At 38.5% G+C, this 25,157-nt stretch overlaps 1 protein-coding gene across 2 annotated transcripts in view; it reads right to left on the bottom strand.

Moving 5' to 3' along the window:
- jakmip2.L (janus kinase and microtubule interacting protein 2 L homeolog) overlaps nucleotides 1–25,157 on the bottom strand; it is a 70,131-nt gene that overhangs the window by 32,619 nt on the left and 12,355 nt on the right. For both annotated transcript variants that reach the window (XM_018252184.2, XM_018252185.2), the window contains exons 2-3: nucleotides 1,508–1,557; nucleotides 163–410 (exon numbers count right to left, since the gene is read on the bottom strand). In XM_018252184.2, coding sequence (XP_018107673.1) covers nucleotides 163–291 — 129 coding nt within the window. In that variant the 5' untranslated portion in view covers nucleotides 292–410; nucleotides 1,508–1,557. The remainder of the gene's footprint in view (nucleotides 1–162; nucleotides 411–1,507; nucleotides 1,558–25,157) is intronic.

The following is a 25,157-nucleotide window of genomic DNA, read 5'->3' as shown; positions in this document are numbered from 1 at the left end:
GTATTTAGGAATCTCTCAGCTCCCATTCCCTTCATGAAATCTTATTTTCATTTGGAAAAGGAAAGTTGTAGGCTGGACATTGTGGTGTGTTTTTGTGCTGTCTGGAATATTTTTGGATGCAGAGTGGACATTGCTGATCTGAAGCTAAATTACTTTTCTTACCTTAGACTTTTCCTGGTGCAGCTCAATTTGAATGTCTGTCAGTTTTGCCCTGAGGTCTTCATTAGCAGCTTGAAGAGCAAGTATAAGAGCTTCCGGCTTTTCAGCCTTGTTTCTGCCTTTTTTAGACATAATTGCTGACTACTTTGCGTTGGTCCAAACGTTACGTTTTCAGTTAGGAGCATCCATGCCCAGTGGATGTTGGGGCACCTCTTAGGTTATGATGAAGGGAAGCAGCACCCTTTGTAGTCCTGGAAGCCCAGAAATAATAACAAAAAACAGTTTTCATTTGTTATCGTGTCATGTAGAGTTTCCTAAATTAATTCTTTATTTAGCCCCTTTCTTGTATGTTTGGTGTAATAAAAGAAGTCATAAGCTTCTAGGTTAAATATATCAGATTTACATTTTATACAATTGTTGCTGTCATACCAATTTGGTTGTATCAACAGGCCATCATGCAGATTCTTGTAACTATACATGCAATTCTATAGATCGGTGAACTGCAACATACAGACAGGACATCACCCCTACATGCATACTATCCTATGTGTATTATTACTTTACTGGATTATGGATAATTACATTTAAAATGATAGAGCCTATTGGCTCTATTTAAAAGATGGAACCAATAGGTGCTATAGACATGGGGACCATAACTTAGTTACATTTTTAATTTGTATGTGTGCTGGAAGTGATGCTACCTCCACTATGAAAATGCTATCCACAACCTGATACATGAAAATAAGTATATACAATAGCATTTGGTTCTAATGTATTGCTAGCAATTGAAATCAAAGCAGCTCTGTTCTAGGCTAGAATAAGTTGGAAATTGTAGGGAAAAAACACTGCATTGTGGAAAAAAAATAATGAAGCACTATGTTTACTGACAGAGACATTTTTTATAGTGGAAATTATTTCCCAACATCTTTTTGTGTACTACGATTTGTTTATATCTACATTAAAGCGCAAGACAAGTTGCTATAGCCAAATGTAAATATTTTCTAGTGATGGTACACAGGATCTATATTGCATAAATATGTTTCTTTCACATTGGTTTCCCCCACAAATAATTGCTGGTGCAGACCTAAGTACTCGAAGTGTGGCTATATGAAAGCAGCAGAATGAGTCTCAGTAGTAACATTACACAGAGCTCACATGTATTCTGAAATATATACAGGTCCATGCAGAGAGTACTTTAGTTGAAGTGACAGTTTATCATGGCTTTTATTGCCCTTAAAATTTGTATATTTTATTAAGGGCGGTCATTATGATTTTCTCCTCCTTATCTGAACATTTAGGAATATCCAGTAAAAGCCAAAGCCCCTTTTAACTGATGAAGTTGATTTACCTGTGAGTTCAACCGTCCACATCCATTGTTTCTAATTTCCCTGTCCATATCTGTTGAAAGAGTAAACATAGCATGTATTAATATCTCAATGATTTCACAGCAGTAACAATTATAGAGCAATTAGGAAACTTCTGAGTTGACCCATTACTCTTCTTTGTTTGTTTTGAGCCTGTTAGTCCATAATCCTGTACCTGTCATCTAATTAAATACCATTGTTATATAATAACGATCAAGTTGATTAAATACTGTATACCCAAGTTAGAATGCTGGAGAACAATTGCTGTATTGATTGTGTGTTAATCAGAAAGGAAACACACACGTAAGAGGCTCCTGTAGGAACTCACGGTCTGCATGGGGTCAGAGACACTGAGATGCTGCTCATTAGATGCTTAGCCATTAGTTCCTAGGTAGGAACTGCATTCAAAGCAACTAATGCTCTACTTGCAAATATTTGTAAGCAGAAGTGTATAGCAAAAGAAACACCAAACCCAGTGGCTGCTAGATGGCCAAGGAGTACAAAAGGTCTGCAGTGGGTCTAATAAAGTCCAATATCAATAATACAGATATTAGTTCTTGCCTCTTTAAGTTATTGTTATGTCCAGTCTTGCCTTGCTAGTTGGTCAAGCACCCTATACCTGTACTTGGTTTAGAAAGATGGATGGTTTCCCATCAAAAACCTTATAATGTCACCCAGAATAGTTCTGGCACAGCCCCTACTCGGGATTAAAGGGTTAATAAAATGCTTCTTTGTGGTGTACTCCAGCTTAACCAGCACCAGGCAGAGTCAAACTGCATTTAAGCTGTGAATGAAGAACAAATGTTAACAACGCTTATTCATTAGACTGAGAGGGATCTTTTTGTTTCCATTGAGGCTGTCACAGAACTGCCAAGGAGCCCCTCCAGTAAATTATGAAATACAGGAAGATTATAGAGAAGCCTCCTTATCTTTATAAAGAGGCAAATTACATACCAGACCCACAAAAAAAGAGCTTTTGTGCTGCTGAGTTAAAGGAAGAATCACAGTTTTCTGTCAGTAATAATGACAATTTCACTTGCTTAACCACCAAGGTGTTATTTCTACTCTATCTCATTGAAATTTTCTCTGTTCGGCCATTTTAAACTATGCACCTTACCAGTAAAAGAAAAAATTAAAGCACTGAAAGGTGTTTTCAGCTGGATAGAAAATCAAATAATTCTTAAAATCAGTATGGAAATAATCAAATGTTAAAAGGCACTGAAAGCAGTATTTGTTGAGAAGGAAATAGAAATGCGCTGAAATTTTGTGTGTGATGAAACATTTTTATCAAATATATAGAACAGTAAAAATTCCCTGAAAAGTGTCTGTCTTCTCCCATTTCAAGCCATCACCTGACATTTTATTTGAAGGGCCAAGTGTGCACCTACCTCACAGGGCAACTGCACAGCTACAGTAGATGTTTACAAAAGAAATGGACCCATAAAGGAAATAACAAATCAGAAAACGTTTATTAAAAAAAGTACTTTAATGCATGTTGATAGATACAATGAGTGCAACATTTCAAAGGAGGGTGGAATTAAATTCCATCTGCCAAGTGTTTCATCTGCCAAAAATCTGTGGTTGTGTCTTCTTTTTCCATAATAAAATGTAAATGTGTCCCTGGGTGAATGACAAGATTTGAACCTGGCTCATATTTGTGGCTGCAGTTTTTCACATAGCAATTAATTTGGGTTGAATACCCCCTTCTGTGGATTCCCCAGTATCACAACCCACAAAAAAAGGGGAAAAACCTTTTTATTAACATATATACTGTACATATTTGAACAAGCACACGTGTATATAAATACGTGCACACATGCAAACACGCAAATGTATACCAAATACATTCATTTACATTCTAACTTTATATTTTTGTAGCCCTGGGGTGGCCACACATGTATGTACATGTAGGCTTCCCCGAACAATATCTGGAAAACGTCAGTTTTAGGCTCGTTGATGTGGTACTCGCCCTAACAGCCTGTATCACATCATAGTGATCCGATCATTTAAACTGGATATCGCCAACCTATACAATCCTATACAAAGGGTCCAACTTTCTCCTTTATTTCTTTTCTATTAATATTTTTTTCTTACCAACCTCCATGATAACCTTTCCAATAACCCACCGATATTTTAATTTACATCATATATCCTGGTGTTATACATATACTGTATATATATATTCTTTTAAAACCATTCCATTTGCCTTCTTTGTACAACCCTGTGAAAATACAGTCCCATTCATTATGCTATAATTATCCTCAGAAAGTTTCACATCTAATGTAGAGCATTACATGAGATATAATCACAAAAGGGTCCATGCTATGATGTCTGAATTCTTCTCCACTCTAGAATTAATGATAAATCCAGAATTATTAGTAATTAGTGATAAAGATCCAAAAGTGTATCTTTTTCATGAGTACAAGATGAGTACAAGAAATGTGGCTATAGTGAAGCAGAGGAATGAGTGAGTCTCAGTAGTAACATTACAAAGAGTTACAGTTAGGGATGCACCGAATCCACTTTTTTGGATTCGGCCGAACCCCCAAATCTTTCGCCAAATACCGAACCGAATCCGAATCCTAATTAGCATATGCAAATTAGGGGTTGGACGGGGAAAACATTTTTACTTCCTTGTTTTTTTACAAAAAGTCACGCGATTTTCCTCCATGCCCCTAATTTGCATATGCAAATTTGGATTTGGATTCAGTTCGGCCGGGGCAGAAGGATTCTGGATTCAGTGCATCCCTAGTTACAGTATCTACAATAATCTTTAAATCCTTGTCAATAAAGGCAACCCCCAACACAATTGGTGTATAAGTAGCAGTTCTGTTATTTGTCCCTGTGCATAACCTTGCTTTTGTCAATGGTGAACCTCATTTTCCAATTTGCTGCCCAATTCCCTAATTTATTCAGAATGCTCTGCAAGAGCATGGGACGTGGAACCTAATACATACAGTGCCAACCTCAAGCTCATCAAATGAGTTGAAATGTGCCTGTTTTCGCCACCCAATTATTAAGATAGTAGAAATAGTGTATCTGTCACAGGTGGTGATTAAAGTAGATAAGAGTGTGGCTTTTTCCATGTGAGCCTTTACATATACCGGTTGACTTGTAACATACACAAAACACAAACACTGGTGAAACTGGCGTGAGTGTGGTTGCACCCAGGCCTGCACCCAGTTAGGGCCTGCTGGAGACGCAAGGGCATCTCATCACAGGTAATCCAGCAGTGTTTTTGTCTGGAGGAGACCCAGGCTCAGTCAGTGGTAGTTACACTACTGTGCACAAATTATAATTTTCTTAGCAATCTTAGGTCCAAATAAATCTCTACCTATAAGGCCTCCACAAGGTCCAACGCAAAATCCTTAATAATAATCTTTAGTGGATGCTAGAGAGAAAAGCCTTGAGGGAAATGTTTGGTCTAATAGCTACCTGGATCATTACAGAGCATCACAAATGGACCTCTCCCCTTTCAGCCATCTTTGTATCCATTATATCCATTGTATCCAGAAAACCACATGTCCCAAGCACGTGACATAGCAGATCCTATATCTGTTCTAACAACACAGATTGAAAAAAAACAGATTCCTACCAAAATTAACTCTTCTAATGGACAGTCTTCTATTTCTGTTCACAGTTTCACTTCTAGAATTATGTTTCTGAAAAAAGGAAGTTGGTTCCATAATTAGCCATAACCTTTTAAATGGATGTATATTAAATCTTGCTCCTGCATCTCTGTCTTCCATAGATCAGTTCTACACTCCCCTCGTTAACAAATCAATGAATACTCTGGGTTTTTAGTTCCTCCGGGAGCAGTGTGGAATGATTTGAAAGCCTCTTACAGCCCCGAAAAAGTCAGATCGCTACTAATTTGCCTACTGGCTAGCCTTTGTAGCTTATGCAGAAAGACCACATTTTTAAGCATATTGACAAACTGCTATATATAGTAGAAAGAAAAACAAACACGGTCTTGATTTTTTATCAGCTCCTACTCTCTGAATTGAATGATACCGTTAATCATTGTTATTTTTATTAGTCTGTATTGAAAAAAAGCCAGAATGTTCTGCTGTCAAACCTACAAGAATACATACAAAAACAACCAACTGTGGTGTAACTTTAGAGGAAGCAGACTTCTATAGCATAAAAATCCCCCAGTGCAATACAAGCACAAATAGTGCTACTGTAGATGGGCCATTTTTCCTATAATGCAGAGATTTTAATTAATCATGGTGACATCGCTAAGCACTCTTTCCTCATATACTGTTCACTGTACTGTTCACTGATATTATTAAACATTCCCCAAACCATCAATATTAAATAAATAAGAGCAATATAAACATCACAGAGATGTATTAAATGAATATTTACATCCAACGTGAGTGCAGAGAAATCAAAGTACCTCTTTTTTAAAACGAATTCCTGCTATCTGAGCATTTCAGATTCCCCTATGTCAGCTCCATTTCTCAATATGTGGCACTTAGAGTAGATTGTGTGTAAATGTCTTTTGGTTTAATTAGTAAAATGGTTCTCTCCCGATCTATTTTGCCAATAGATCACGAATAAATGCAAGCCATTCACATTGATAAACAGCTTGTTATCTGCCCAGATACCTTGCACCAATATAATTTATTATACATGTAAATTGATAGTACAATAATCACCTATAGCGTTTGTGATATACAGTAATAAAAGGTCCAATAAAGTAGAACCTTAGTCTAGACTAGGGTGAATTTTGGCATCAGGCTGCGATAGACATCTTCTGCTCAAGATGAATTGGTTAACTACAGAACAGATAGTCCTGTAATGCATCGGCAGACAATGAAGCAGGCTCATATCTAAATTCTATTGGCTGTGGGGTGTCACATGCTTCCCTTTGATTGTTCAGAATCTGATACCACTGCAGTAGACGTGTCTTGCTATCTGCAATCACAGACAAGCTTTTTCTTATTCTTGTACATAACCTGACTTTTTATAGTATAACACATTATAATCGGGGAAGCACGATGTGCATTTGTGGCACTATACACATAACATAAAGACATCCTTACATTTCCTTAAATTTGAAAATGTAATTTTATCTGGAAAATGACAAAAAAAAGCTACAATACAAAACAACAAATAGGAACACAGGAATCAGCTAAAGCACTCACCATATAGATCAGGTGGTTCAGGTGCCCCGGCCCAGACCCTCAGCTTGGGGAGCATATAAACCAATAGCAGAAAATAGGGGGCATAAAGGCATTTAAAAAAACTCCACAAGGGCCACCAAAAAATAGTATAAAAATATATTCTTTAATTTCAAAGGCCCACATTTCCATTGGTCCAAAAAAAAAGTCTCACCACAGGGTGAAAGATAAGGATAAAAAGGTAATTTTGGTACAACACCTGTTGTTATGTTATGGATGTGTGTTTGGATTATACTGTATTTCTTATATAGGTACAATATTATTTTCTATCTATTCTTTATAAGCACTAACACTATGGGAGATATTGGCTTGGATGGGGTGGGTAATGTTTTGACATAAAGGATCTGGTGTCAAATGGGGTAATATAATAATTAGGGATGCAATGACATAAAGGATCTGGTGTTAAATGGGGTAATATAATAATTAGGGTTGCCCCGAATCCAGGATTCAGTTCAGGATTCGGCCAGGATTCTGCCTTTTCAGCAGGATTTGGATTCGGCCAAATCCAAGTGCCTGGCCAAACCAAATCCAAAAAAAACGCATAACTTTTCATCACACAAACAAGAAAGTCAAACAGTTTTTACCAGTGTGCTGTTTGCGTCGTTTTCTCCCCCCCCCCATTACCTTAAATTACATATACTGTATAAATTAGGGTTCAGTATTCGGATCCTAAATTAGTGGATACAGCGCATCCCTATAATAAGTACAAAGTTTCATACTGGTTACCAGTTTGGAAACAGGCAGGTGGCTGCTATTGGTTACTAGACCTGATAGTACTTTTGTAGTCTTTAGAAACTGCTTCACATAGTCTTTGTATTTTAAAATCCTAGTACTAAATGAACAGCTCTGTGGTTAAATAGGTAGGTTATCTTTAACTTGAAGGGGGTTACTTATCAAAATCCAAATTTATTTGATTTTTTATAGTAAAAAAGTCCAACCAAACTAGAATCCACTATTTTACCTTATTTATTATTAAAAAAGCACAATTTAATTGGATCAGGGAAAAATCGAGCGAGAGATTTTTTCTGATTGTTTTTCCCGAATCGCTCAATTTTTTCTGGCTTTTTCCCTAAAAGCCAGAATTCTTCAGATTTTTGCCCGAAATAGTTGGATTTTCGGGTTAATTCCAGCACAGACCACAGAAACTTCCAAATAGGATAGGGACCTCTCCCATTGACGTATATACAACATCGGTAGGTCTGAGATACTGGATTTTTGGATTCAGGCTTTTTCCATCCTCGGGATATAATAAATCTCAAAAAATGTAAGGTTCTTTCCACAAAAAAATCGGATTTTCTAGTAATAAACCTTGAATAGTTTCAAATTTTTAGCATTCATACTTTAATAAATAACCCCCTTAGTTTAGTATGATGTAGACAGTGATATCCTGAGACAATTTGCTATCGATCTTCATTTTTCATGGTTTTTGAATTGTTTAACTTTTTGCTCAGTGGCTCTGCTAGGGTTTCACATACAAAAGGCAATATGAATACAATTGTAGCCTCACAGAGCAATAGATATTTGACTCATTTAAGAGCCAAAAAGAAGCAGAAAAAGGGAAACAAATAATTTAGAAACTATAAATAATAAAGTCTAATTGAAAAGTTACTAAAAAAGGGCCATTCTATAAGATACTTAAAATTAAGGGACAGGGGCACACCGGGGATAGTTAATGAAGGGGATGTAGCTTACAATGCCACTATACATTTGCAGCAGATACTTCAAAGCGATAGGAACAGCAACCCATGGACTACTAGGTACCCTGTGGTGGCCAGATAAGGAGCTTCATTAGCATTCTGCCCTTTATGGTCACATAAAAAAGCAGGGTCTTTCTTATCTAACTAACTAATTTTTACTACTAAAACAAGATGTTTGGGTATCATAACATGATCCTATATTTCCAATGTTAAAAACTGGAACCACCCTGATCCCATGGGCCATGGCATTTCAAGTTGTTTATGCCCTTTCATGCCTTCAAAGTGCAGTAGCAGGATAATTGAGAGAGGGCTAAATAAAAAATGAACCCTCCTTTAAGGAACTGAGACAAAGTACCAGATTTTGGTATTTTAGGAACACGGGCTACATGCCCTTGAGCCCCTGCAGTATGCCATGCCTCTGTTGAAGTTTCTATTATATACATATTTAATGGTTTATATATTACACTCAAACACGTGTCAAATACTTTCCAAGTCAGAGTTATCGGTGCGAAGAAGAAAAGTAGCAACTGGCATGTGTGTGTAAAAGGAGGAAACAGTAGGAAATGTATCCATTAATCTGAGCAGTTCATTTCTTATGCTGACACTCTACTTTGGTATGTTACACGGCTGCTCATCCAGCAGGTGTTTAACTAAACCCATCTAGAAAGCAATAACAATCTGTTATAGGCATTATTCCAAGGAGCCTAATGTGTTATGTATTATTAAGAACCTTAATTAGTCTCTATTTTTTACTACCAAACGGGTTTATTACCACTGCACCTGAACTTTATCTCACTGGCCTAGTCAGCAAACATGGGCTAATAACCCCAATCCAACCCAATCGACAAGGTCATACCCCAAAGCTTAGTCCCTTCCTTAGGGCTTAAAAAGGAAAACATGTACCAAACATGTACCAAATCCAGGATTCGCTTCGAAATTAAGTTCAGGATTCAGCCTTTTTAGGGTAGGGACACACTGGGCGATTTGGGGAGTTTTAGTCGCCTGGCGACTAATCGCCGCGACTTTTCTCCCCGAATGCCTCCCCTCGCTCTGAAAAATCGCCTGCGCTAATCACACGCGGCGATTCGTTTTCCGAAGTCGCCCGAAGTTTCCTCGTGAGGCAACTTCGGGCGATTTCGGAAAACGAATCGCCGCGTGTGATTAGCGCAGGCGATTTTTCATTCTAGCCAGGCGCAGAGCGAGGGGAGGCATTCGGGGAGAAAAGTCGCGGCGATTAGTCGCCAGGCGACTAAAACTCTCCAAATCGCCCAGTGTGTCCCTACCCTAAAAAGGCTGAATCCTGAACTTAATTTCGAAGCGGAAAACGAATCGCCGCGTGTGATTAGCGCAGGCGATTTTTCATTTTAGCCAGGCGCAGAGCGAGGGGAGGCATTCGGGGAGAAAAGTCGCGGCGATTAGTCGCCAGGCGACTAAAACTCCCCAAATCGCCCAGTGTGTCCCTACCCTTAAGCAAGATTCGGATTTAGCAGAATCCAAGGGCCTGGCCAAACCAAATCCAAATCCAAAAAATCAGTCAGATATTTTTTTAACCGAACGTGGTTCTCTTTCCTGCTTTTTTCCCTACTTTACATATGCAAATTAGGATTCGGATTTGGTTCGGGATTCAGCCGAATCTTTCACAAAGGATTCTGAGCCCCACCAATTGCAAACTGTCTCATCCTAACTTTTCCAAGCTTTCCAATGTGCAAATAAACCATTCAAGAATCTGAAGCGGATACAAGTGGAATAAGATTAGGTAGTATTCATGCTTAGTATTGTTTCTAAGGCCTATGAAGCACTCTGTCATCTCTTTAGGGCTGCACTTCCCTTACACTTTTTTGAGAGGAAGGCAGAAACTTCACAATTGCTGGTAATGGGCAGGCTCAGTTGCTTACTACATTCTACCCTAACCAAGCCTCTCTGTCTATTCAAGTAAAGAACCTCATGTAAATAATGTTAGGTTTTTAAAGGTTTGTTTACCTTTAAAGTAGCTTTTAGTATGATGTAGACAGCAATATTTTGAGACAATTTGCAAATGGTTTTCATTACTTGTTTGAGTTATTTACCTTTTTATTCAGCAGCTCTTCAGTTTGTGATTTCAGAAATCTGGTTGCTAGAGTCCAAACGTCCCTAGCAACCATGCATTGATTTGAATAAGAGACTGGAATGTGAATAAGAGAGGGCCTGAATTAAAAGTTCAATAAAAAGTAGTAACAATACAATTTTGCTGTGTGGAGCATACGTTTTTAAATTGGGTCAGTGACCCCTATTTAAACTCTAGAAAGTGTGAGCAGAAGAAGGAAATAATTCAAAAACTATAAAAAATAAAGGCCAATTGAAAAGTTGCTTAGAATTAGTCATTCAATAATATTCTAAAAGTGAATTTAAAGTTGAACCAACTTTAAAGGGCTGGTATTTAAATGGAGGTACATTTTACCAGTCCTTTACATTTTAGTCATTTATTTTTCATGTTGGAACAAATTATTCCAGCGCAGAAAATAAACTTCAAAATTACGGTCACCTGTATACAAGGTTCATAGCCACATTCTAAGTAAAGGACTAGTCACCATAATAAAGTACTGAAATATAACAAGTAGGGATGCACCGAATCCACTATTTCGGATATGGCCGAACCCCCAAATCCTTCGCGAAGGATTCGGCCTAATACTGAGCCGAATCCGAGGGGTGGAAAGGGGAAAACATTGTTTACTTCTTTGTTTTGTGACAAAAAGTCACGTTATTTCCTTCCTGAGTCCCCACCCCTAATTTGCATATGCCGGGCAGAAGGATTCGGCCGATTCCGAACCGAATCCTGGATTCAGTGCATCCCTGCTAACAAGGTCACATATATTTGTTAAATAATGGTTATACCAGAAATGAGTGCACAGAAGAAGATGTTTAGAAAGAATAATGGTGCTTTTCACCACAGGACTTAAATAGTGGCTGGTAGTTGATGTTGCATGCCTCTGAAAGCACATATAGCCAGTAATAATGACTAGATGAATGGCTGGAATAACAGGCTAATTATATAAAGATGATTATGAAGACCTTCTGGATGTGTACGTGCGAAGGGGTGGAGAGGCTTTGGCTGGTTGCACTGCAGCACTTTGCCAGGTCCTCTTTGTGTAGCAGCTTCTTAGTGTAACTGCGGAGCAGAATGTAAATGAGAAAGTGAACATGGCTGGGAGGAAAATGTAATAAAGCTGCCTCTGCAGATGTCAGGCAAATGACTGCTCTGAATACCCAGAATGTAGCACTACAGCAGGCATATCTGATCTGCATATAGAATTTATGGAACATCTACAATTATTGCTCTCTTTGTGCTACTTTTACACTTCATCTGCAACACATGACATTTGCGTGCAGCAATGTCAAGGCTAACCTGAGCCAGGCAAATACATGTATTAAGCACAAAATCTCTCATTGACTTGCAAACCTATATCTTATAATATCATCTTCCACCCAAAACAGTTTTATAGTATAGTAGAATAGTAGAATGGAAAAAAATAAGCTACTTTCCAATACACATTAGTTATACATTTCCAAATGTTTAGGTTTGAAAATGTAATAACAAATGAAATCTGTATTTGTTTTATATTTAGAAATAAAGAGTATAACATAGTCAGGAACAGTAAATACAAACAGATGAACTTATAAACATTCCAAATACAAACACAATGATATCTGTATCTGTTTTTTCCTTCTTGTTCTGACTCTAAAAATAATGTAATGGCATTTACTGGTCACCTAAAACTTAGTACCTTTTATTATCTATGGGGAAAGAGGTGTGTTTTCATCTCATATAAGGGTGTCTATACCTATGGTCACCTCCCTTGAACCAACACGCTATACTGATACAATTTGCAGTTTTCAATTTTTGGAATTATAGAACTTTTTGTTCCGCGTCTGTCTAGTGACTATGGTCCAATATACCACAGGCAGTGGTTGAAACAAAAAAAAAAAAAAAAAGAAAAACAAATGGTTCAAAAACTATAAAGAATAAAATATAAAGGCCAATTAAAAAGTTGCTTTGAACAGAACATTCTACAACATACTAAAAGTGATTGAAACCTTTGACAAAATATTAGGTTGCGAAGCTGACTACTAAACTAACGTTTGGTAATATCTAAAAAAATATTAAAGGAAAACTATACCCCCAAAATGAATACTTAAGCAACAGATAGTTTATATCAAATTGAATGACATATTAAAGAATCTTACCAAACTGGAATATATATTTACATAAATATTGCCCTTTTACATCTCTTGCCTTGAACCACCATTTCGTGACTCTATCTGTGCTGCCTCAGAGATCACCTGACCAGAAATACTGCAACTCTAACTGTAACAGGAAGAAGAGAGGAAGCAAAAGGCAGAACTCTGTCTGTTAATTGGCTCATGTGACCTAACATGTGGTTTGTATGTGTGCACAGTGAATCTTACGATCTCAGGGGGCGGCCCTTATTTTTTAAAATGGCAATTTTCTATTTATGATTACCCAATGGCACATACTACTAGAAAAGTATATTATTATGATAATGGTTCATTTACATGAAGCAGGGTTTTACACATGAGCTGTTTTACTCAGTATCTTTTAATAGAGACCTACATTGTTTGGGGGGTATAGTTTTCCTTTAATAAACCTTTTATCTTTCAATGCAAGAAAAACATTGCTTGTAAGAACAAGCATTTCCTTTTATGACTTACTTATAACACACAAATACAATGCTTCACCATGCGCAACATTTACTTGTAACAGTAGAAAATATTCTGTGTATTATATTCTGGAAAAATATGTGGGCATGGCATGGGGGGTTTTCATGACCAAATAGCTCAAAGCATTTGAGTTTTGTACAGAATGCTGCACCAGAACTAAAGCTCACATTCATCTTCTTTTTAAGAAGAAGAGCAGGCAACTGTGTATTTAAGTGTAGAAACCATTTGTTTATTTATTGTAAGACCCCTATTTATTATCTAATAGTGGCAAGAGTACTCAACTCAAATCCAGTGGCTTTGGACTTAAAGTACCACAACTAAAGAATATATATTATGATCTGGAAGGATGAATAAATACTTTCACAGACACCCTTCCTTAATTAATGCACAGCAATTTGTAACTTGCAAGATGAATATAACTTTTCTTATCCTTGTTATTCAGAAGACCTAATGAATATTTTCTTGACTGTATAAAAATGTAATATCTTGTGAATGTCTGTTTACTGCACAAGTGCGCCCTTCTGTCCTTACGTTTTCTACCACTGGGACCCAGTCGCACAGGAGATAAAGAAGTGCTGTCAAAATCTTCAGCACCCAGTTGGCAGAGCTCCAGTCCAGAGGCGTATGTGACTGGGCGGCATGCCACCCTTAATTTTCTGTCACCCTAGGCCTGGGCCTTTGTGACCTTCCCACAAATCCGGACCTGCAAAAGTAGCTTTTCCTAGAAGTCACCATCCCCAGTCAGTGTAAACTTCTAAACCATGGAATTCACCAAAAAATTCCAGATTCCAGATTATCCAGTAATCAAGAACCAGTCTTGTTCTTCAACAAGGATGTGGATCCACATATAACCAGGTCATAGACCTTCCCATAATTTGTGTCTGGTTATGTAGAGTACTGATGAGGAGGTAAAAAGGGTGCCTGAACTCCCTTCAAAGATACAGTTTTAATCTGTATAATATTCCAGTGATCGCATGAATGTGTACAACACAGTTTGCCTTTCCTTTTAGAAGAACAGTTGAGATTCAGGTAGGGTTGCCACCTTTTCTGGAAAAAAATACCGGCCTTCCTATATTCTTGCTATTTTTTCCTATCAATAACATTGGCATTAAGCATCAGTTTTACCGGCCAGGCCGGTAAAATATCGGCCAGGTGGCATCCCTAGATTCAGGGTCCCATGTAACAGGGACCTGCAGGAGGTTAGCTTGGATATTGGGTCCAGTGTGGAATTGTTTGGATAGCAGGGTTATGCAGAATCACAATTCCACAGACACATACAGAACAGTACAATTATAATCTGGAATTTCAATAAATCTGCCCTTAAGAGTTTACATTGGAAAGGAAATGTGACTCTCACAGCTAAACAAATATACTTTGCATTGTGAATCAGAGTATTCTGTTTATCATACAAAAATGCTGAAATTAAATTCCTGGCTTTACAATGAATAGTTCTATCTGTTTCCAGTGTATGCTGTGTGGGATTGCTGACCTTTTTTCCCAACAGTGGTTTACCATATGGAACTCGAACAACACTGACAGTATCCAATATATTTCTGTGCGCTTGGGATATTTGTTAAATTCATTTCTAGGCTCACTGTGATAGGGGAGAAAATGTGATGATAGTTTGATCAAGTGAACAGGAGCATGTATGGATTCACCCAAAGCACCTGGACCTCCAGCAGAAATAACATTCTTGTATATTGTATAGCATCTTGTATGCCTGAATAAGTAAAGGATACTTTAAATAAAACACATACACAACTCACAGGGAGAAAGTATTTACAGTATGACACTTAAAACAGATGAAAAATTATTGGAGTTTGCATCTTTCTGTGGTGGGGGTAGGCAAGCCATTTGACTGAATCCTGGTTAGGTTTTAGTCTGGGTTTTAAAAACTTTACAAAAAGTGACATCATAGGTCCCGATGACAAGAACGGTACAACACGACCTAACGCACTGTTACTGGGGCCCACGGAGATTTCTGTTAAGTTCCCCCCAAACATCGGTATGTTGACCAATTCTACCAAGATATATGGAAATTGCTCATTAACTAGGGCCTTATTGGGCTCTTTACACTCCCAACCCTCTCCTCCAACCACAGGGTCTACTTTCTCTGTAGTTACGACCCTGTACGATGAACATACAAAAGTATGTAATAAGTAATTTAGCAGAACAACACTGTACGCTTCTATCAGCATGCTGTGTAACCATGACAATGTTGCTTTTGCATTCATAGGAGCACACAACCAACCAACAACAACCCCAGCACCAAAACAAGCAGTACTGTTAACCATTGTAGACGAATATCCTTCTCTTCTATCAGCACAGCCCTAGGAACCGGACATCCCACAACAAGTAGAGCTGCCTGGCATATCCTGAAAGCACAGACAGCTTTAATACTAGAGGACCATGCTGGTACTAATAAGAAATGTTAGGTTTTCCCAGTGCCGATTGTTTATTGTTAAATAATAATGCCCAGCACGCATAGGTGACTTTTGGTCACTAGCAAAAGTAAATAGCAATTGTTTGGGGGCCTTGAGATTATGGCTATGCAGTATAAATGTTTATCTTACATCTCTACTGGCAGAACAAGCTGAGATTTTGAATGTGTAACAGAAACTACTAATACATGGGCATTGTTATGTGGAAGTGCCAGTTGAAGGAAAGACAGCTGTGACAGTTTTCCTTTGTCAGAGGGGATTTTCCTTTGTCAGCATTTTTTAATGGCAAAAGAATTACCCTACACCACCCATGCTGCCATCTCACACTGATAGTACAGCGGTGTTTGGCCTAATAACATGCTAATGTGCATTTATGAACCAACCACTGCCTGTACCAGAGGTGTCAGGCAGTTTTCACTGAAGTCAAGGGTATGTGACAGGAGTAGTGTTGAGACATCTTGCCTCATATGCTCTAAATGTAAATAAACTTTCTAGTCACTTTTTGGTAGCTGGTTGCCAAAGTTCAAATCTGGCTGTGTTGCCTGTCACAGACTATAATGGAAATCTTCGTGACTGTTGGTAAAATTTCAGCCCCAAGATGCTCGAGGCTGATTATATGAGATTTGGGGGCAATGCTTATTTACTTTTCAAAATACACCAGCAAGCCCAGCTTTCATGTCAACTAAGGTGAGAAACTGGAAAAACACTTATTCTATCCTAGGATTTACTGACCCTTTTATCCTGTCGTGCATTGAAGAAAGAGAGAGAGAGAGTAGGTTAATGAAAAGTTTACATAGTGTATATACTTGGAAATACTGGATTTCTCTCTCTTTGTATAAAACCATTTTTTCATAGAGTTGCTGTATGTTTTCTTAAAGGGGAGGATCACCATTAAAGGGGACCCGTCACCCAAAAAAATTATTCAAAATCCTATTTTATCACATAAGTCAAGCAAAATAAACCTTAATTACACTATATAAATTAGTTTAATCTTGTTTCCTTCAGTCTGGGAATTCATAATTATAGCAAGCAGGCAGGAGCCATTTTGTGGACACTGTTATTACAGCAAGCCTTCCATCATCTCAGAAACTTGTTTGTGCACCAGAATGGGGGACCCGATGTCCATCCCATGCCCTGGCTACACAATTAAACGGTGAAGAGAACGAGGGAATGTGTGGAGAGCAGTGACATCTAGGAAATGCTGAATGGAAAGTGAAAGTCTGAATGCAATGTGAAAGTAATTGTCTGCCCTGCCTCTATGCCTAAGGCATAAAGGAGAGGCAGACAATATTTGATTGACAGCTGAGATTGACAGCTTACAACAGCTATGAATGCTTTAATAAAAAATAGAAATTGGATTTCATGTTTAATTTGAAATGTACTTTTATTATACAGCTTTTTGTGTCTGGGCCCACTTTAAGTAAACTTTTAGTATGTTATAGAATGGCTAAGCAACTTTTCGATTGGCCTTCATTTTTTATTTTATTTGTATAGTTTTTGAATTATTTGCCTTCTTCTTCTGACTTTTTACAGCTTTCAAATGGGGATCACTGACCCCATCAAAAAAAATAAATGCTCTCTAAGGCTACATATTTATTGCTATTGCAGTCCCTTATTCAAATAAATGCATGGTTCTAGAACAATGTGAACCTTAGCAACCAGATAGCTGCAATTGCAAACTGGAGGGCTGCTAAATAAAAGCTAAATAACTCAAAAACCACAAATATTAAAAAATGAAAAACCCATTTTGCAAATTGTCTCAGAATATCACTCTCTGTCTACATACTAAAAAGTTAGTTTAAAGGTGAACAATCCCTTTAAGGGAATCCAGAGTAAGTAGACAAGCTCCATAGCTGTAAGCTCTGCATGAAGCTACATTTGGATGTAATTGCTACTGCTTGATATACAGTGGTGAAAGGCTCAGGCATTTTATACTAGATCAATCTATACAATGCAGCATAATAATATAGGACAGATTTATTTTTCTCATTGCCTCTAGCATTTTTAATGCATGAAAGTGCAGACATACGGTTGAGTAGAAGACGGTATCCAAACATCTCTGTAATGCACTTCAGTCTACTTTTTCAATATAGAGTTCCCTGGTTCAGTGCAGTACATTATTCCATTTAGAGACTGGCTGCTGTGTGTAACAAAGCTTCTAACAAAGGGTTGAGTTAGGTGAAATGTTCTTCTAAGCCAGGGATCCCCAACCTTTTGAACCTGTGAGCAACATTCAGAAGTAAAAGTAGTTGGGGAGCAACACTAGCATGAAAAATGTTCTTGGGGTGCCAAATAAGTATGTGTGATTGGCCATTTGGTCTCCCCTATGTGGATTGTCAACCTACATTGAGACTCTGTTTGGCAGTACACCTGGTTTTCATACGACCAAAAGTTGCCTCCAAGCCTGGAATTCAAAAATAATCACCTGCTTTGAGGCCACTGGGAGCAACATCCAAGGGGTTGGAGAGCAACATGTTGCTCACGAGCTACTGGTTGGGGATCACTGTTCTAAGCTAATGGATATTATCTATTTCGAGAAATATTTGTTATTCTTTTTTTACGTTGTTAAGCAATAAATAGGTTATAGTGACTCTGCACCATAGGACACTTTATCTTAATTTACAGCCGTTCTTATATTCATTTTTTTCTTCCCCAAAAAGGTGAGCATACTATGTTTGGCTTATAAAGGGGACAGAGCCTTCTTTCGATGATTACTTGCCTTTTTTATGTGCACAAGCCATTATGTTCTTAGACAAAGCATTTTCCATAGATAACATTTGCAAATGTGACCTCAAGATGTACTCAGAACATATAGTACTCTACAGGTACAAACTAAAGCACCAGGTCATTTATTTCTGTCAGGGCCAGAACTAGGGGTAGGCACAAGAGGCATGTGCCTAGGGCGCCAAATTGGAGGGGCGCCAGCCGCCAGGCATTGTACCTCTTCTGCAGCTTTCCCCTAGTTCTGACCCTTGTACCCCTGCCAGCGGCAGCAATTCTGGTGTGCTGGCTTCTGGTATTCTGGCGGCGCGCTCCTCCATGCATGCTCGTCTTCCCCTCGCATGCGCCCGTATGCACGAGCAGATACGCATCTCCAGCCAGTGCACTGGTTCTTGCATGCACTTATTCCCGCGGGCCATTGAGGAGGAGGCGACATAGTCGGCTGGGTTGCATAGGGCGCCAGCACTGATTTCTGTATGGGATCCGTTATCATACCTCCCTACTGTCCCGTTTTTCGTTGGGACAGTCCCGATTTTGACAGCCCAACCCGCAGTTCTGGATTGTTACTGATATGTCCCGACTTTCGATTTGATCTCTTGCACTGAACAGCCAGAAAAAGATATAAAGTTTCTAAAATTTAATTGGATTTTGGCAGAGAGCCCAGAATACGTGGCAGGTGCACTTCAATATATGTGTAACAATTAAAGAAAAGCAAAAAAACAATTGTAACAATTTAAGATAAGCAGGTTTCTTAGGGAAACTGTAACTTGCAGCTTAAAGGGCAATTCACCTTCTTTAGCAAAATTGTAATAACCCATAAATACCACAGAAATGTGTTCAAACTTTCCTAGTAATATGTGTTCCTACCGCACACTCGCCTTTCCTCTCACTGCGTTGGTGGTGCTGGTTCTCCGTCGACCCCGGCCAGGTCCCTTAGCAACAGCAAACAAGAAACGGATCCGCACACACGCTATGATCAGCAGTTGGGGGGACACCCCTCTTTATTATATCACCTCGTGATCAACGTTTCGGGGGGATAAACCTCCCTTCATCAGGATAAAAATACAAATGTGAACAGTCCCTATATTGGTGAAACCCCTCCCCTTCCTAGGGTGGGTTAATTAATCAATTAACAAACAACTGTGAAACTTTCAATATAGCCAGTTACAATACTGTGCAAATATATACTTAATTTATCCAGTTTTACCTTATACAATCAGGTTAAAAAAAAAAAGGCAAAGAAAAATATAAAAAAGAAACTTTATTAGCAAAGCACTTTTTTGAAACCAAACATAATGTGTCCCAGTTGAGATGGCAGGTTCTGGAAGTAGTGGAAAGGCAACAAGGTAATGACATTAAGAAATCTTTATTAAAACGTGAGGCCTTTTGGATTTGGAAACTAGCAACACTGAATCCAAGGGGCCTCAATGAAAATTACAGTTTAACATGTTTTTTATAATGTTTTTATGGATGTTTTTAAAGATGGTGGTTCTTTCTCATTTTCAGTTTTCTCTTTCCTTTGTTCTTACCCCTTTTCTTGTTTTACCTTTATAGATGAGGCACATGGAGAATAAACAGAGTATCAATACATAATAGAACATTATTTATACAGTGAGTAATTGATCCTGTAATATTTAGTAAGCACATATGCATTTTTCACGTTTTACTATTTGTATGGAGAATTGTTTAAATATTTATCACTGTTTTTAAAAAAAAAACTTTCCTGTTTCAAACTTTCCTAACCTGACAGATTTTGTAAAATGAACATGGTAATTAGGGGTGTGGCCACAAAATGGGCATGGTCAAAAATGTTGCCGTGCTCCCTGCGGCAAATCTTTTTGTTCCTCTTTCTATTTCCGAAATGGGAGGTATGTGTTATGCAGAAACCTGTTATCCAGAAAGCTCAGTATTGCAGAAAAGCCAGCTCCCATAGACTGCATTTTCTATCAAATAATTCACATTTTGAAAAAAATATAATTTTTTCTCAGTTATACAGGTCTGTTATCTGGAAACCTGTTATCCAGAAAGCTCTGAATTATGTGAAGGCCGTCTCCCATAGACTCAGTTTTATACAAATAATCCAAATATTTAAATTTGATTTCCTTTTTCTCTGTAATAAAAAAACTTTACCTTGTACTTGATCCAAATTAAGATATAATTAATCCTTATTGGAAACAAAACCAGACTATTTGGTTTATCCAAGTTACAGAAGGGTTATCCAGAAAACCCCAGGTCCCAAACACTCTGTATTACAGGTCCCATCCCTGTATTATGGCACATAGCTGTTGTACCAGTTCCCAGAGTGCTATGTCCACCAAACAACCTCCGATTTTCCCCCTCATTTAATTTGTGGATCTGGCCTCTGGGTACTCCCCTCATCCCCTGCACCTTGGGTAGATCACTTGTGGAGGGTGCGGCCATGTGATACAGGTCACATGATCCCCCGTAGCGTGCCAATCTGGGAATTTACATGATCCCACTTTAAGGCAGATGACCATATGGCATAGCAGCCAGGAAATTTGAGTATTTGTACATGTCGACCTATTAAATGGAATGCCAAGGAGCTGGCATTTTTATGGAAAAGGTACAGCTTTATTATTGTAATTATTAAAGGGCCATTGGAGCCCACTGGTCTGGATAATGGGCTTCCAGAAAACAGATAAACTCCATACCTTTACCTTTGCCAAATAACTGGCAATATAAACCATTATCCCAGGGCCTCAGCTGTCCTTTTTAATACACATACATAGTAAAGCTCCACATAGACGCGATGATTCTTCTTGCCGAACAACCGATTTTAGGGAAGCCCGACCAATCCTTCTAAATTATCGTGCGGTTAGTGGTATTCGAACGATCGTACATCTTACGATTTTTCGGCAGACATCTGTCGGGAAATTGATCGGCCAGGTCAAAAAATCTTTGTCGGCCCCAGTGCAATCTATCTATGTTTGCAGGGCCAAACAGGCAGCTTCCCTTTGTTTTCCTGGCAAATTGGTCTTTTTAGTTGATGGTAAATTCGTACGATCGTACGATAGTTCTGAGAAGATCGTGGTCTCACGATCAGGATCTGATCTTTTAAAAATCTCAGCATCTATGGCCATCTTAAGAAGGGCATTTACAGCATTAGTATTAGCTGAGAAGGATCCTAAAGGTGGCCATACATGGGCCGATAAAAGCTGCCGACAGACCGTGTCGGCAGCTTATTGGCCCGTGTATGGGGGCCCCCGACGGGCTTCCCCGATCGAGATCTGGCCGAAAGTCGGCCAGATCTCGATCGGATGGGATTAAAAATCCCGTCGGATCGCGGCCGCATCTGTTAGTTGATGCGGTCCCGCGATCCGACCGCCCGTTTGGCGAACGCTAGGATCCGATCGTTGGGCCCTAGGGCCCACGATCGGATCAGCCCGATATTGCCCACCTCAAGGTGGGCATTTCGGAGGGAGATCCGCTCGTTTGGCGCCAAACGAGCGGATCTATCCGTGTATGGCCACCTTTAGGGTAAGGTTACACTGTGAGATTCGGGGAGATTTAGTCGCCCGGCGACTAATCGCCTCTTCTTTGGGACGACTAATCTCCCTGAACTGCTTCCCCCTGTCTTCCACCTGCTACAATGAAAAAACGCGTGCAGCATGACACTCGCGGTGATTCGTTTTCCAAAGTTGCCTTAAGAGGAAACTTCGGGGACTTCGGAAAACGAAGCGCCGCGAGTGCCATGCCACAGGCGTTTTTCATTGTAGCAGGCGGAAGACAGGGGGGCACACTTAAAAGATAGGGACTCTTTTGTATAAACATATATAGAATTAGCATAAAATGTATCTGTGTTTTGTTTTTGTTAGTCTAAGCATTGGTTGAAGATTTGTATATTTTATTTATGTTAGAAGTGTACAATGAAATAAATCCAGTCTTATATTGGTATATAATACATAAAAGCCATGAATATCTTGTAAATGATATCCTTATAAACGGTGAGTTCTGATGTCATTTCTGTCACACGACTCACTGAAACTTGTGTATTATAATAAATAAAGTACCCCCAGTTGTAAAATATGAGGATATCAGAAGTTACCTCGGAGTTCCATGACCTGTATAAAAACACTCGGCCTTCGGCCTCGTGTTTTTATATGGTCATGAAACTCCTCGGTAACTTATAATATCCTTATATTTTACAAGAGGGGGTACTTTATTCACTATATAATAAACAAGAGCCATGAATATCCTGTAAATTATATAGTGAATAATGTACCCCCTCTTGTGAATTATAAGGATATTATAAGTTACCGAAGAGTTTCATGATCATATAAAAACACCTGTTTTTATACAAGTTATGGAACTCAGAGGAAACTGCTAATATCCTCATATTTTGCAACAGGGGGGTACTTTATTTATTATAATACACAAGTTTCAGTGAGTCATGAGACAGAAATGACATCACTACTTACCGTTTATAACTGATGACATCAGTACTCACCATTTATAAGGATATAATTTACATGATATTTATGTATTTTGTGTAGTATATAGTGAATAAAGTACCCCCTCTTGTAAAATATAAGGATATTATAAGTTACTGAGGAGTTTCATGACCATATAAAAGCATGAGGCAGAAGGCTGAGTGTTTTTATAGAGGTCATGGAACTCTGAGGTAACTTCTAATATCCTCATATTTTGCAACTGGGGGTACTTTATTTATTATAATACACAAATTTCAGTGAGTCATGTGACATCAGAACTCACCGTTTATATCAGATGACATCAGAACTCACCGTTTATAAGGATATAATTTACAAGATATTCATAGCTTTTGTGTATTATATCCGTATAAATGGTGCTTAGAGCTTAGTGATGTCATTTCTGTCACATGACTCACGGAAACTTGTGTATTATAATAAATAAAGTACCCCTGTTGCAAAATATGAGGATAGGAGCATATTTATCAAAGAGAAATTAGAGATCACCACAGTCCACTAGAGTGAAATTTTGCCACCCTCCATTCATTTCTATGGGATTTTTAAAAGAGTATTTATCAATGGGTGAAAGTTCATCCTTTGATAAATATGCCTTGAAAAATCCCATAGAAATTAATGGAGAGTGGCAGAATTTCAGTCTAGTGGACTGTGGTGATCTCTAACTTCACTCTTTGATAAATATACCCCCAAGTCTTTATTATAGAATGAGTGGCCTTGCCAGCTTTTGCTATTATCCACCCATGAATCACATATGTTCTGCCCAACTTGCTGTCATATACGTATATACAGTATTTCTGGATTTGCCTGGCTTAGGCTTCACAAGGGAAGTGCTGGATGGATGTGATAATTCGGATGTGTAACTGAATCAGGAATTTGAATGGGAAGCATTTACATTGGTGGTTTGGGATTTCAGGCCAGTTGCTCTGCTTGGTTCTGATTTTACTACTCAGCAGCTGACGTGCCAAATGCAAACACTGACGTTGTTCCCAGCACAGCGCGAAGTGGGGTGGCTGAATCAAAGACATTGTAATGTAATTAATACTCTATAACATGAAAAACTCAAATTTGCCTTTAGAGCCTGCAAATTCTATGGATATTTCTCCCGGGCCACTACATAGAGGCACATTTATCAAGGGTCGAATTTTAAATTCATGTGAGTTTTTTAAAACTCCCATAAACTCCCATATATTCAACCAATCAAAATTTATCGAATCGAATTTTCTCAGCTTGGACTAATTGAATTGACCCAAAAACTCGAATCAAATTAGATTCAAATTGAGAAAAACTCGATTCTAATTAAAAAAACTCTATTCAAGTTTTTTTCTCTGAAAAAAACTTGAATGTCAGGAAAGCTGCAAAGATCACCAAATTGATCCGTAGACCTCTTCCATTGACTTATACAGTAATTAGGCAGGTTTTAGGTGGCGAATAGTCGCATTCAAGTTCTTAAAGGGCCAGAGCATGATAAATCTCTCAAATTAAAACACGAATAGCGGTTGGATAATTCATAATTAGAATTTGAGCATTTTGACCAAATAAATCTGCCCTCTAGTGTTATTTGCTTGGCTAAGTCACTAATGAATATCAGAGAAGATTCTGAAATGCTGTAGTGCTGGTAATGTTTGTGCTTTTGGATCTATCCAGAGACAAATTAAATTGCATTATTCTTCCTTAAAACTATAACCCAGCCGTACTAATATGGATCTCTTATCCTTTCCTTAAGGAATATGAATTAGCATTAAAGGGATCCTGTCATCGGAAAACATGTTTTTTTCAAAACAAAACAGTTAATAGTGCTACTCCAGCAGAATTCTGCACTGAAATCCATTTCTCAAAAGAGCAAACAGATTTTTTTATATTCTATTTTGAAATCTGACATGGGGCTAGACCAGGGATCCCCAACCTTTTGAACCCGTGAGCAACATTCAGAAGAAAAAGGAGTTGGGGAGCAACACAAACATGAAAAATGTTCATGGGGTTCCAAATAAGTGCTGTGATTGGCTATTTAGTAGCCCCTATGTGGATTATCAACCTACATTGAGGATCTGTTTGGCAGTACACCTGGTTTTTATACAACCAAAACTTGCCTCCAAGCCTGGAATTCAAAAATAAGCTCCTGCTTTGAGGCCACTGGGAGCAACATCCAAGAGGTTGGAGAGCAACATGTTGCTCACGAGCTACTGGTTGGGGACCACTGGGCTAGACATTTTGTCAATTTCCCAGCTGCCCCAAGTCATGTGACTTGTGCCTGCACTTTAGGAGAGAAATGCTTTCTGGCAGGCTGCTGTTTTTACTTCTCAATGTAACTATATGTGTCTCAGTGGGACATGGGTTTTTACTATTGAGTGTTGTTCTTAGATCTACCAGCCAGCTGTTATCTTGTGTTAGGGAGCTGTTATCTGGT

This window comes from Xenopus laevis, chromosome 3L (assembly GCF_017654675.1).
Source record: "Xenopus laevis strain J_2021 chromosome 3L, Xenopus_laevis_v10.1, whole genome shotgun sequence".
NCBI lineage: Eukaryota > Metazoa > Chordata > Amphibia > Anura > Pipidae > Xenopus > Xenopus laevis.
This window is presented reverse-complemented; position numbering and strand designations above follow the sequence as displayed.